Raw genomic sequence first — 14,534 nt, forward strand, 5'->3', positions numbered from 1 at the left:
GGGGGGGGGGGGGGGTTGCTTTTTAATGCAAGTTCTCCTTTTCTCCTCCAGCTCAAACTTATAATTTTCCCTCGCGAAGTTATTAGTTCATCAAGATAGGATTACACTCGATCTTAGTTGCCAAGTCCTTTGTTTTGTCTTTTCTACAATTAAGGGGGGGCTGACTTCCTTTTTCCATCTCCCCCGTTCGCTCCAAATTTTAAAAATTTATCCCTCTTTTTAGTCCATATTCCAATTACTCACGGGTTTTTCTTTTGGATCCAAATTTTCAATAGAAGAAGCCAGCGCTCTCCACCGAATGGCATGCGGCTTCGCTCGGCAGGGGGAGCGGCGGACTCAAAGCACCACCCCCCCAGGCGCCCGTTCCTTAGCCTTTAAAAAGGCTCTTTCGTGGACCGGGGAGGGGCGCAAAGGTGCCAGCCGAGTCACCATGTCCATGGGGCTCCGTGCCCATGGCTTTTGAGGGTCCCCGCGTCGCCGGCGCGGTAGAACCCAACCCCTGCCGAGCCGGCTCCCTCCAGAGCACGGAGGGAGCCCGCCATTCTGCGATGGCGCCAACCCGGAAGTCTAACTACAGTCCAACCTCCTGCAAAGAATCTCCTTTCTTGTAACTTGGATCCATTGGTTCAAAACTACATTGAATCAAAACTTCATGAGTGACTGAAAATCAAGGCCAGTATATCTGAAGGAGCGTCTCCACCCCCATCGTTCTACCCGGACACTGAGGTCCAGCGCCAAGGGCCTTCTGGCAGTTCCCTCACTGCGAGAAGCCAAGTTACAGGGAACCAGGCAGAGGGCCTTCTTGGTGGTGGCACCTGCCCTGTGGAACGTCCTCCCACCAGATGTCAAAGAGAACAACAACTACCAGACTTTTAGAAGACATCTGAAGGCAGCCCTCGTTAGGGAAGCTTTTAATATTTGATGTATCACAGTATTTTAATATTCTTTTGGATGCCGCCCAGAGTGGCTGGGGAAGCCCAGCCAGATGGGTGGGGTATAAATAATAAATTATTATTATTATTATTATTATTAGGCAAGCCTGGGACTTTAATGACACTACTTCACAACATATGGCTTGCAAGTAGTAGTCTTAGTGACAGAGGAGCAATCCTGGAAAAATGGGTCCAACATACTTCTGTGAGTAAATACATTTTCAGAAGTGGCCAATTTGATCATCCTAGCAAGCAGAAGAAAAGAGAACTGGATTTGAATTAACTTTCTACAAACTCACTTTGCTTTCTCTGTTAACAGTGGTAGATTTTCACTAATCAGTCCATGGCTGAGTAGAAGGATGGTTTCTGCACTCATTGCTGTGTTCATTATCAATCCAGAAACGATGCGGCGTAAAGTTTCATGTACCTTCCGAGACATCTTTAGGCTTGTAGTATTCTCTAAAATCTGCAAGTGGACATTAGAAAAGCCACCTTAAAACGGAAACCCTGGTGTTACAGATCCTTCTTAGACCATATGCTGTTGATTTCGGAAAGACACCTCATTATGTTTGCAAAGTCTATATACCATGCTAAAATAACACATCTGTTTCTATATCGGTAGCATGATCCCATAAAAATGTTTCATTGTGTCATAGTCTGTCCTCCCATTATTCTTCCATATTTTAGTAGTTTATCATGCCACTGCCAAATTTCTCTTTTGGAGAGAGAAAATATATCTTACCTCTTTCAATGGAAGAATGAGCTTAGTCACTTGGTCCTTCCCTATGTACTTGCCAAGGATTTCATAAGAATCATAGCTCTTGCTCCTGCGAGCCTCCATGACTTTGGAAACTATGCCTTTCACCTCTTTCTCCTCTGCAACTTCCCCAAACAGTTCGTGATTGAAAATCTTTTCAGAAGACAAGGAGGAAAGTGTTAACAGTAAGTAGCAGTAGAGCAGCAGTTATAATTTTGCATCCACCTTTTTGGACAGGAATAACGAAAGGTCCAACACGTTCATCTTTAGGGGTGAGGGATGAGCTCAGTTACTACAGCATCTGCTTTGCACCCAGGAGGTCTCAGGTCCAACCCCAGCATTGACAGATAGGGCTAGGAGAGCTCCCTGGTTGAAACCTTCGGGAGCTGCTGCCAGTCAGTGCAGACAATACTGAACTGATGGACCCATGATCTGACTAGGCATAAGAGTGTTCCCTTTAAGAAACAAAAGATCTGATAAAATGTGCAACTAGTCAAGAAGGAAGAGGACCTAGTATTACTTGGGCTCCTTCATGAAGGCAACTGTTTGGTATCACCCAACCAACCACCATCCTCTCTCCATCCAGGTATTACAGGAACTGGAGCTGTAAGTTCCCAACTGCAGTGACATCTCTGAAATGAGCTCCTTTTACACTTGGCATTTTCCACACGCAGCAAACGTCGCTTTCAAAGAACTTACTTCGGTCATAAGTTCTACGCAGGGATCCAAGTCTCCCACTTGAAGTCGATTGCTGGCGAGACTCTTCAGCAAGAGGTGGACTGTGAAAGTCAACACATGGACCTACATGAGCAAAAGAAATCAAGTGACTCTGTGTTTGTTAATTAAAAGGATAACTAATAAAAGAATGACACACATACGCAACTGGAATGGTATTTAGAAGATTGCTATAATGCTTTCAGCAGTCGCCACCCGCTACTGTTATCTACTAAATTAATCTTCTATACAATCCAGGATTTCTTCCAACTGCCTGAACTTGAACCCAACTTCTCAACTGATTCTGCTTTCTGATTGCTTGGTGTTGCTGTCAATTAGGCAGGAGAGCCCATTGCAAATCGTGAGTTCAGGGAGCAGGGCTAAGGAGCTATAATGTCATCTGCCCATAAGCACCTCCTCCTATCCAATAGGAAGGCGGAAGAAAAAGAAAGCCAGCACTATACCTGGTAACCATGGACGAGGGTTGACTGCATCTCTTTTAAAACATATTGCAGATACTGAGCCCCCAAAGCCTCCATTATTTTCATCAGGGTGTTGCGTGCAATATCCCGTATTTCCTGTGCTCTGTTCCTCAGAAGGGAGCAGACTTTCAGGAGGATGCTGGAGCCAACAAAGAAGCAAAATAGAAGAAAACCAAACACAAGCTTAAATTATCACTCCAAGAGGTTTGTACAATATTTATCCTGTATATGCATGTATGCATCCTCCCCATATGAGCTATGTCTATATACACCCCTAGGTGATTTTCATCATATGGAACTTAATATTCACTGGAAAATACTGTACATACCTTGGCAAATTCTCTTCCATGACATCTTGGGGAAGAGTCTGCATCAGCTTGACCATCGCAAAAGCAAGTGGAACCCGAACAACTTCTTCATCATTCACAACCTTAGATTTCACAAGCTTGTGCTCTTCATCTCTTTTGACCTGCAGGGCACAGAAACACATCATCTCCAAAGGTAAAGGGACCCCTGGCCATTAGGTCCAGTCGTGGACGACTTTGGGGTTGTAGTGCTCATCTCGCTTTATTGGCCGAGGGAGCAGCGTACAGCTTCCAGGTCATGTGGCCAGCATTACTAAGGCGCTTCTAGTGAACCAGAGCAGCTCACGGAAATGCTGTTTACCTTCTTGCCGGAGGGATACCTATTTATCTACTTGCACTTTGATGTGCATTTGAACTGCTAGGTTGGCAGGAGCTCACCCCGTTGCGGGGATTCGAACCACCGACCTTCTGATCAGGAAGCCCTACGCTCTGTGGTTTAACCCACAGCGCCACCCGTGTCTCAGAATCTCCAAAGTTACTCAAATAGCATTTCCAACTGCCAGGTGTTAAAGACAGTGATCTTACATCTATGCCCGGAAAGAATACAACACTGAAGCCGACACTCTGTCTAACCTACCTCACAAGGTTGTTATGAGAAAGTGAGGTTCATTTGGTATACTTAAAGGGGTATTCAGAGCATCTCTTTGGTACCACGGACCACAATTGGCATAAATGGGAACTTTTCTTTTAATGCAAATAGGAGGTGGAAGGGACAAAATGTTAATGCTGCCCATCTCAGTCCTAACCTGGACTGGTCCCCCACGTGGGAACCATTCACACAATTCAAAAGCCACTTGCTATTTTGGTGAATAACAATTTAGCTCCCAGAATCAAGATGTACTAAAGACTATTTAAAAAAAAACCCTGAAGACTCAGAAATGCACCTTTGCAATGAGACATCTGTGCAATTTGGGCAAGATATTTCCATGTACTGTTTCTTGAATATGATTTATCAAGCATTTCAACTCTTCCTTATCCCTAGGCAGGAAGGAAATTGGTTTCAAAGCAATCTGGGTTTTTTTGTCTTCTTCATTAGTGGCTGGAGCAGACAAAGTTGAAACAGGCTCTGTTTGTTCACTGGCATCTTTAGAAAGGTCCTTGGTGGTTTCTTGGTCTTCTTCTCCATCACTAAGTTCCACTTCCATTGTTTCATTCTCCATTTTTATTTCAGTGTCCATGGCTTCTGCATCTGCTAGGCATAATCAAGAGAAAAAAAGGCTTTGACGCTTGCCGATCAAGTCCTTTGTTGGAACAAGATGGACAGAATCTAGAGCGCTCCTGTTTAAGATTTTAGCAGGCCACACCCTTCTTCCAGGATTCCCCATTCCATTCCCACCCCACTCTCCCCAACTGTTAGCCAGAATTCTGTGCCTAATGAATATGATTCACACTCAGAGAAGGATTCCTTATTAGTACAGAGCAGAGACGGGAAATAAGCAGGCCCGGCCCTGCTTTATTTATAACTCCACATAGGTTTAGGACTGGGGCATTATGTAGATATTCTGAACCAGAAACCCAGTAATTAACTTTTTTAAAATAGAAAGCAGAGATTTTAAAATGCATAATGAAACAAGAGGCCCTGTGTTTTGCATTCAAAGAGTAATAATGGTCATGCAAGTTTATTTATTATTATATCAGAACAGAAGAATGGCCTGCTGAATCAGTCCAGTGGCCCATCTGGTCCAGCAACCTGATCTCACAGTGGCCGACCAGATGCCTATAAGAAGCGCGCAAGCAGGACGTTGAGCACAGCAGCACCCTTTCTTCCCCCAGTCTCCAGCCACTGGCCTTCAGAAGCATTACGGCCTCCAGCGCTGGCAGTAGAACATAGCCATCTAGGTCAGCAGCGATCAGGGTTACAATGCATTAGATACTAAAGAGGGTGAAGTGTTAACAGATTGTAGCAAAAAGTCACAGCATTTTAAAGCCTGCCAACATTTATCATGAGAAGCATAACCTTACAGGAGCTGGAGCCCACTCCACCAGATGCAGGTATCAGAACCTTACCTTCCTTTTGAATCATCTCAAGCTGCTTTTCAAGAGTTTCATAGTCAAAGTGAAAAGCCTCCAGCACCATAACTAGCACACTGTCAAAGAGATTAAGGGGCGGGGAGAAAAATAAAAGGTGCTAAACTCCAAAAAATGTACCACTTTTCTATTTGTAAAAGGACTGGACTAAAAGAACTGCTCAAGTGAATACTTATGGGAGCACTGCGACCGAATTTCTTGAACAGGTGCTCCCTAGGCTGCATGGCAAATCTTTAAAACAGAGGGTACACTCAAAAAGCCAAGTGCAGTACAGCACTGGGGGAGGAGTGGAATCTAGTGTTCAAAGAACGCAAGCAAAAATCTCTTTGGACAAGAGCATTCCTAAAGTAGTTCTTTGATATCTGGCCAAAGTGAATTAAAAGTGCTTGGGACATAAAACTCTCTTTTCACGCAGACAGAGGCTCAATGCTCCCATTCACACAGTCATCAGCTCGGTTAAAACAACAGCTCTACAACAGTCCACAGAGATACTATCCTTGTGTGTCAATTTCCTTATTAATGCTATCAGTATGGAGTGACTGGCATTGCAAACCCCTGCAAGGTTGTTCAGAAGCAAGCCCCACTATGCTGTTTGGTAAGTGCACACAGGATTACAGGACAAACCTTAAAACCGACATTTACAGTACCTGACGCCCAGTTTTTGATTGATCTGTCCAGTCTGCAAGACGTGTATGAAATGTTTCAAGTGATAGAGGTACGCTGACCAAGAAAGATGTCTGCAAACAGCTCCTACCATTTCAACCGAAGCAGTTATCATATTTTCATACTGAGGAACAGAAAAGAACCCTTAGGGTCTTCCCAATTTCAAGCAGCACAAAAGCCTTGCCTATACTAACGAAGCCCATGCAGGCTAGAAGACGCTTCCTTCCACATCCCCAACACTCCCTTAAAATCATGGCAAAAGTGACATTGTTGAACCAAGAATAAAACCTATCCCAACACTTTCACATCAAAATACCCAAAAGAAGCAACATGCTTGGCAATATTCAGAGACCTAGCTGAAGCTTTCCCCCTCATTATTAAATTCAGAAGTTGTGAGGTGTAGTGGTTAGAGCAGTGATAGCCATTGTGGTGTCCTTCAAATGTTGAGACTACAACTCCCATCAGCCCTAGCCAGCATGAGCAATGGTCAGGTTGATGGAAGTTGTAGTACAGCAACATCTTGATGGCACCAATTATCTGTCCCTGGTACCGTTTGACCAAAAGTAGGGAGCTTTTGGTTCAAGTCCTCACTCAGCCATAAAGCTCACCAGGTGCCCTTGAGGAAGTCACATTCTTTTCAGCCTAAGCTACTTCACAGGGTTGCTGTATCAATGCAATTCTTCTAAATGAAGAGAAGGAGTACAGAGAAAATATGTAAGCCTCCCTCACTGAACTATTTGGAGGAACAGCAGACTATGTATGTATGTATGTATGTATGTATGTATGTATGTATAAATAAATGTACATGTATAAATAACTAAATTATGAAGATATCAGACAAAGAAGAACTCTGGAAAGTTTAGTTCCCAGAAATTGCTATGCACTGTTCCTTCTTTAAAAGGGCAGCTCGAAGTAAGTGCCTTAACAAACATTTCAAATAAGTACCATGCAGGGGAGGTACTTCATTTTTAAAAATCTCAACCCAAATCCCAACACTCTTTATTTTCTCCTCATGAAAAGGGAAATCACCCTGTTGCACTTACAGAAATATGCCACTAAGGGCTATGAAACAAAAGTAGTTCCCACCATTGTATGCTAAAAGTTTACCTTAAGCATTTTCTCATCAAAAATAGTAGTAGTTGCATAAGGCATAATGTAATTCTGAAGAGATTTGGAAGAGAGTGTGATTTTTCCTTCAGCTAGTTGCTTAGCCAATTTCTTCAAGGCGCGTGCCCTTCTGTGGATCTAAGAGAGATACAAATGTTTTCACTGAGTGAGGGCCCATATTTAATTCAGTAGACCTAGGAGGTTTGAGTGTCATAATCTATCAAAAGTTTCATCAGCTCTTAACAGCCGGGAGGGAGAAACGACACCTTTTTGGGTGAGCATCTTACTACAACACACTTCTGTCTATTTCTCAAACTGAGACACTGAATAAGAGAAAATACATTCTGATTAAATGCATACAATTCTAGCTGCTGCCTTTTAAATGTGACATTAACAGCAAAGCTTAGCATGTGCTAAAATACTGCAAATGACATTATAGCCATTAAATCAAAACACGCACACAGAGGCTTATTATTCTCACAACGATCAATGATTTGCAACTGAAAAACGAGGCAACACTTGCAAAGATTTACATTCACAGAAGAAGATGAAGTATCTACCATCTTTCCACTATCATACAACTATTGTCCAGTGGAAAGAACAGGATTGCATTATACCTGAATATGCTTCATGTTTTCAAAGAAGTCCATCTCTGGATCATGAACATCAGTCAGCTGGACCAAGTCCTGAAACTCTGGGTGGTTTGAAAATGCTCGAATCAAGCTGGAGAGCAATGATGTGTAATCCTGCTGAATGCTCTGAAAGCAGCAAGTAACAAAATACCAAGGGAAATGTGAAAATGTGTGGCTTGGTGTTTTTTTAATGCAGCCGTTTGGTTATTTCTTTTTTAGAAACACACTGAGCAAGAACAACCATGCAAGAACACACACAAAAACCAGAATTATGCTTTTGAAACTTTCTCCCTTTGGGACCAGACTGACATCCACACATATTAAACATTCCTAAATAGATTTTTGCTTAGATCAGGGGCTCTACATATTTACATTGGTACCTGAACTACTCCTGCTGTTATTTGGATGAACATGTCAGGGAAGTGTGGTGGTAGCACATGGCAAGACATCTCACGTGGCCCCACATCCTCTCCACACCATTGTATCAACCCTTCCCCTAGAATTTAGCTTATTTGCCATATTTTGGACTTGTCAACATGTTGGGCTGGAGTAAACACACTGAGCAAGGAAGGTAGGTAAGGTAACAGGAACAATACAGAAGCATTTTGTTTATGCTTTTTAAAATACAGTGGTACCTCGGGTTAAGTACTTAATTCGTTCCGGAGGTCCGTTCTTAACCTGAAACTGTTCTTAACCTGAAGCACCACTTTAGCTAATGGGGCCTCCTGCTGTTGCTGCACCGCCACTGCACGATTTCTGTTCTCATCCTGAGGCAAAGTTCTTAACCTGAAGCACTATTTCTGGGTTAGCGGAGTCTGTAACCTGAAGCGCATGTAACCTGAGGTACCACTGTATTTGCATCTTATCATTAGCCACATTGGGTGCTTTGTTCAACGAGAAGCCTGCCCACGGCCCTGTCTCATTTCAAAATACTAGAATAGGGGCATCACTTGTTCAATTCTCTTTCACAGTAACGTTTCCTCCTGAAATATAACAGCAGTCAGACAACAGTTGGCTTGATGATTATCGGCGTGTGGTGATGCGGAGGTGGGCTTTTTCACCAATGGAACGCAATCTCTGCTGAAATATGAGAGGCATCCCAACATGTGTTGAAGATGCACCTGTCCACACAGGCATTCCCTTTATCTCTTGGCCAGAGTTTCTTGTTTTAATTGCTGCGTCTTAAAGGAGTTGTTTCATGGGAAATGGAATTATGGAATACTTCAAATCATGTTATATAACTGGGTTTTATATTCTATAAATCACCAAGAAGCCTATTTTGGCATTAAACAGTATATAATTAAAAATAATAACCAGCTTTTTACCTCAGTCTTGTTCTTCAGCCCTTTTCTCAAAGCTTCTAGAAGAGTTTGCTGAATGATTTCCTTGTATTCATCTTCTGCGTGACTGATTTCAGCAAACAGGTTGATAATAGCATTCAGACAGAGGATGGCACTGTCACTTAGAGACATCTCTCCTAACTAAAGAAAGAAAAAGATTATGGCAGCTGAGATTACAAGAGATGACCCTGAAACCGTAGATTAAAAAAGACTCAGAAATACGCGTGAATATAATCATCGATAAAGCATAAACCAGCTCCCCCTACAACAGCTCAGAGCAGTTGTAATGGGAGCAATAGACCTGGAAGCTTTAAATATCTGCAAGCCATATGTAAAAAGTACCATAAAACTGTTACAAAGCTCACTATGAATCAAACACATAGTCATATTTTTCTGTGAAGTAAAAGACTTTTTTGTCATTTTAGAGCCGGCAATGATAACCCATATGCTTACTATCTTTTAAAACACACCCGAAGTCCACACAAACAGGGATTTCCTAAGCCGTCCCCTAATACTATCAAAAATGTATTTTCCTAAGCCCCTGGGGATCCTCAGAAAAAGCCAATTTGTGGCACTGAGGGGAGATACTAGGAAGGTGGGGAGAATCGATGAGCATCAGGCAGAGGCAATGGAACAAGCAGAGATTCTGAAAGCTGCTGCCATCTTAGGTGTAGGATTATTTTTGGTTCTTCCTTAACTCTCTTAGCTCTCTTGAGATACATGCTGCTGCAGGAATTTCTAATCTCATTGATGGTATAAGCGAAAAGATATGCAGATAATTGTATTTTTCAGTTCCCCAAATGATCAAAATATTTTTTTAAAAAATAGAGAATACATTTCCAGGAGCTCTACCATAAAGGACAGATCTTTTCCACGTGGGCATGGGCTCACCTGTATTGTATAGAAACAGTTATGCATTACTGGAATAAGGTAGTCGACATCCACTGTTTTCATTGCCTTGATATGAGAAGTGATGTCTTGAAATGCTGACAAGCGTATATCGAAATTGATATCATCAAGATGACGTGGATCAAAAGCATTCAGCTACAAAGGGCAAGAGGTTTAATAAAGATATAAAGATCAAAATGATGACAAAAAATTTCTTAGAAGTAAATCAGGTGAAACATTACATACCTTAACTGTATCTGTAATGTATTTTAGATTGCTGTCCAAATCTGATAAAGTCTATAAAAAATGGAAAAATAATAAAAAGGCAAATTTAACAAACCTAGAATTATTTCACACATGTATCATCTACTGTCACATTAACAGCGCTTTTCTCTTAACATTCTCCAGTTCTACATTTTACTTTTTAAAAAATAGGACAACCAGAAGTGGCCACAGTATTCAAAATTCAGATGCCCCATTCTTTCGTTCCAGCGTACCACACTTTGTACTTATTTGACCGGAATCTAACCAGCTCTTCCATTATCCACTCATAGCATTTTGAGTTTCAGAACTCATCACCATCCACTACATTTCCCACAGTTTCTGGAGGCTCAGGAGGCCATTTTGGAAGTCCATTGCCCAACCAATAAGAAAAAAGGAAACAGTCAGGGGAAAGGGATTGGATAGCCTCTCAAAGGACTGCAGAGGGATTTGAGACCGGGAAGACCTCAATGGTCCCCATGACATCCCCAAGAGGGTCACAGCTTGAAATGGACGCTCAGAGAAATCATTATGGATCAAGTTCACATCACAACCAAAATAGTGTTGAGCAATCGCTAACAAAAATGCTATAAATGTGCTACTACTGTATTCAGTACCTCAAAAACCATGCAGAGCGTCTGACGAGACAATTTGTTCTGAACAACGGAAAACAATTTTGCCAGTGGTTTGAGGAAACTTGCTGGATTCAAACAATGCTTCAGTAGATTTTGTACCGTTTCCAGAATGTCAATCTCAGTATCCTGGAAAAAAACCAGATAAATCATGACACAATTCCTCACTTACACTGAAAAATAACATAATGCAATCCAGTTCAGCGTTGTCAAGAGAGATTTAGTTAAATGTATATTAATCAAGAAACAACTTACATATTTCCACTGTGCAAAATACTTGAAAAAAGAACTGTGCTCTGTATATAGACTAAACTACAGCATAGCACAATTATCAGTAAGCCTGAACAAGACTCAGCAAGCCTTGTCCTTGCATGCTCGCCCTCCCCTCTCTTCCTGCCCCATAGGCAGGAGGAGAAGTTCAGAAGCTCATTTTGCTGCTTTTGCTTAATCAATACATGTACCATGACCATGACTGCAACTTGGCTTGTTTCAATCAAACTGTTAACTACAGTTTGTTGGTTTAGATGAAAACTCCCCCAACAAATAACAATTAAGCAAAAGTGAAGCTTTTAAACTCCTCCTGGCTACACAGAAGGAAAGGGAACTATGCAAGCCCAAGGCTCACCCTGCTTTGTTCGTTTTATATTCAGCTATGTTTTAGAATGGCAATGGCTAGCCAATAGCCTTCCAGATGTTGCTATACTACAATTCCCATCATCCCTGTCCACTGGTCATGCTGGCTGGGGCTGATGGGAGTTGGAGCCCAACAACATCTGGAGTCCCACAGCTTCCTCAGCCCAGGATTAGCCTGACATCCTAACATGGGAAGTGGTTTGCACCGAGAACATAGGTTAACTGAAATCTGAACCAGGGACATCCCACCTCCAAACTTTCTTTTTTTAAACCACTCCATTATAGTTGCTCTTATATTAAAGGGAGGGGGAGGGAATCCCAAAGGCACAGCAGAGCACATTGAATAACAGTGACCAAAACAAGTTAGCAGCAGATCATGATGACCTGGAAAAATAGTTTAGACGTTCACCAGAAAACAGCCAAACTTGAAAGAAAATGTGACTTCCCACAGGCATAAATAACAAAGCTTACCTGCACCATGTTACTCTGGTGGAGGAAAGGGAGAAGAAGACCAATCAGGATGGAGCTCTGACTCTTGTCCTTTATAAACTTGCTAATTCTATATTCAACAGAAGCAAGAGGTTAGCCTTGCACCGATATAACCACAACATCATGATTCAATTGCATATAATATAATCATCTGTTAATGTAAACTGCTGCTGATGTTCTGCTTACAAAAGGGCACATGAATGCATTAATAAAATTCTGGTCCACACGTGACTTCACACAAACAAATATGGACAACTGCAAGTCGAAGAACAGGTATACCCTGTATACCTATCAGTGTATAGGTAAACTACACATATATGAATTAAGAGTTCGTGATCCCCAGCACAGAATGGACCAGAAGATTCCTGTCCAAGGTGCTGCCAATCAGAGTGGACAATACTGGGCTAGACATCCAGTCAGAACAGTCTGATCCCTTCTAAGGCATATGCTATGGTGACATGCAGGGAGGAAGCTGCATATGAGTTACATGGAGCCAAGAAACTTAGATTCAGAGCCTCCCATGCCTGAAATGCATACAATAGCTTCCAGAGTGAACTCCCAACAAAAAGCCCTGCCCTGCCTCACCCTGAAGCTCAAGCTTCCCGACAGCCTCTTGCAGGTGGTTCTCTTGAAAACATTGTCCTTTGTTCACAAGTCTATTCAGCTGTTTAATTTCCTATTTTAAAATAAACCCGTCATTTTTAACAATTATTTTTTATACTGCTTTATGGTATTTTACTTTGTGCACCTCCTTGTGGTTTTGTGTGAGTGGCGAGTACATTCGTACCTCCGCTTACGTATCCCTCTGGATACGTAAACTTTGGGGTGCGAATGCGGCAAAACTGGAAGTATTTTTCCAGGTTTCGCCATGCATGCATGTACAGAAGTGCTTGGCGCGCCACGCGCATGCACAGAAGCACTAAACCACACCGCACACATGCACAGAAGCGGTCCTGCGGTTGCAAATTCCTCGGGATGCAGCCGCAACTCTGGAACAGATCCCTTTCACAACCGGAGGTACCACCGTATATAAATTTACTCCTCTCGCTCTCTCTCTCTATATATACATATATAGTAAATATTTAAGGGACCCTATATAAATCAGTACTCTTTGCAATACCAAGGAACTATTTACTTTGAAAGGATGTTTAGTTCTTTGCTGACTTGTGCTCTGTACTTCTTCTTCTTCATCTTGTCCACACTGAACATAGTTTTGCTGAGATACTGAAGGATTGCAGGCACATGGGGGAGAATCAGCTTCACACCCGTGGTGGGAACATCTGCAAGGGAGACAGTGAGTTTATTTACCATTCAGAGACGTTAAGTACTCCAAGCAGAAAAACTAAAGAATATCATCCAATTCCTCACAAATAGTATAACAATTGTTCTGGGATTATTTCAATTTATATCCCACTTTTCTGCATATACTACCCAAAGCAGGTAACAGAAATAATAATAAAAATGCAATGAGTTGAATCCAGAGATTCCTGTGCACTAAAGAGGGCTGGTGGAAGTCCTCTATCCTCCCTGCCCTTCCCCCTAGCAGCCCACCCAGGAGCTTCTCCCAAGGATGGAGGGATCCTGCTGATGGGATGTGGCACCAAGTGGTGTGTTTGTGTGTCCCTGAGTGGAAGCAATTTCCACAAGCTTGCACATGATGATGGAACGACATCAAAGAGACGGGCAAGCTGGCCATATCTTCATATTACATTTTATATGAAAAGGCCTCCTGACTTGGCTAACCTGATGAAATAGGAGTTTATATCAGCCAACAATAAACTATATGCCATAATAAAATGTCTGACAACTAAAAATGCAGCTTGTTAACAGATATTATTATACGGCTCCCAGAAATACTATCATTATGGCTAAACGTGGGAAAATATTGGTTCAGAAACTAGCACAATTCCTGGGAAACCGCTGAGTGTAGTAGAAGTTGCTACTAAAGGGATTAATTAGGAGACAAGGGAACTTGCTATTCAGTTACTGAACGGTGCTTTAATTTAAATTATTTAGCCAACATGAAATGTATATGTTTGCTGCTCAAAAACACACTAGTCAATAATATTTGCTGGTCATTGCTCTTGAAGTGGATCTGTTATCTCAAGCAAGCTGAAAACTGACAGAGATCCTTCAAGCCAGGATATAAACAGGTGCCTGGGGGGGGGGAAACCAAACACCTGTGCACTGTCCTTTACCACAATGTAACACTTTTAATAAAGGCCCATCTTTTATCTCAAGTGCTAGGAGTTTCTGTTGGTTCTGTTTCTCTGGGACAATATACCTTTTCCATCAGAACGCCTGTTCATTGGAAACCCAGCTCTGTGGCTGCAACACCTCAGCTGTAAAGCTCTCTTCCCTTATGCGGTTGCCTGATGGTTTTTGTATCTGAATACAGTTTTCATGTCCCCATGCTTTTCTATGGTTTTAGTGCTGTTTTCAGCTGTCCCTATGCCCTGCTCTTTTAGTGCTCTTTTATTATTCTATCTGAGTGCTTTAAGTGATGTTAAGTTACTTTGGTGATTTTATTACTGAAAGGTGGGATAGAAATGCTTTAAGAAAGAAACAGAGGAAAGGAACCTTTTGGGTGTGAGCTACAGAATTGCTCCAT

The 14,534-nt window shown here is 42.1% G+C and overlaps 1 protein-coding gene across 2 annotated transcripts in view; it reads right to left on the reverse strand.

The window, feature by feature from the left end:
* UTP20 (UTP20 small subunit processome component) overlaps positions 1–14,534 on the reverse strand; it is a 59,740-nt gene that overhangs the window by 13,065 nt on the left and 32,141 nt on the right. The window contains exons 31-46 of one of the 2 annotated variants that reach the window (XM_083698511.1): positions 13,059–13,203; positions 11,906–11,993; positions 10,787–10,930; positions 10,155–10,205; positions 9,912–10,064; positions 9,006–9,161; positions 7,666–7,806; positions 7,049–7,186; positions 5,926–6,065; positions 5,258–5,337; positions 4,135–4,439; positions 3,215–3,354; positions 2,868–3,024; positions 2,389–2,490; positions 1,675–1,842; positions 1,232–1,398 (exon numbers count right to left, since the gene is read on the reverse strand). In XM_083698511.1, coding sequence (XP_083554637.1) covers positions 1,232–1,398; positions 1,675–1,842; positions 2,389–2,490; positions 2,868–3,024; positions 3,215–3,354; positions 4,135–4,439; positions 5,258–5,337; positions 5,926–6,065; positions 7,049–7,186; positions 7,666–7,806; positions 9,006–9,161; positions 9,912–10,064; positions 10,155–10,205; positions 10,787–10,930; positions 11,906–11,993; positions 13,059–13,203 — 2,275 coding nt within the window. Of the gene's footprint in view, positions 1–1,231; positions 1,399–1,674; positions 1,843–2,388; positions 2,491–2,867; positions 3,025–3,214; positions 3,355–4,134; positions 4,443–5,257; positions 5,338–5,925; positions 6,066–7,048; positions 7,187–7,665; positions 7,807–9,005; positions 9,162–9,911; positions 10,065–10,154; positions 10,206–10,786; positions 10,931–11,905; positions 11,994–13,058; positions 13,204–14,534 lie in introns of both variants that reach the window. The other variant, XM_083698510.1, reaches the window with a different exon arrangement.

This window comes from Podarcis gaigeae (assembly GCF_964106915.1).
Source record: "Podarcis gaigeae genome assembly, chromosome: 10".
NCBI classification, from domain to species: Eukaryota; Metazoa; Chordata; class Lepidosauria; order Squamata; family Lacertidae; genus Podarcis; species Podarcis gaigeae.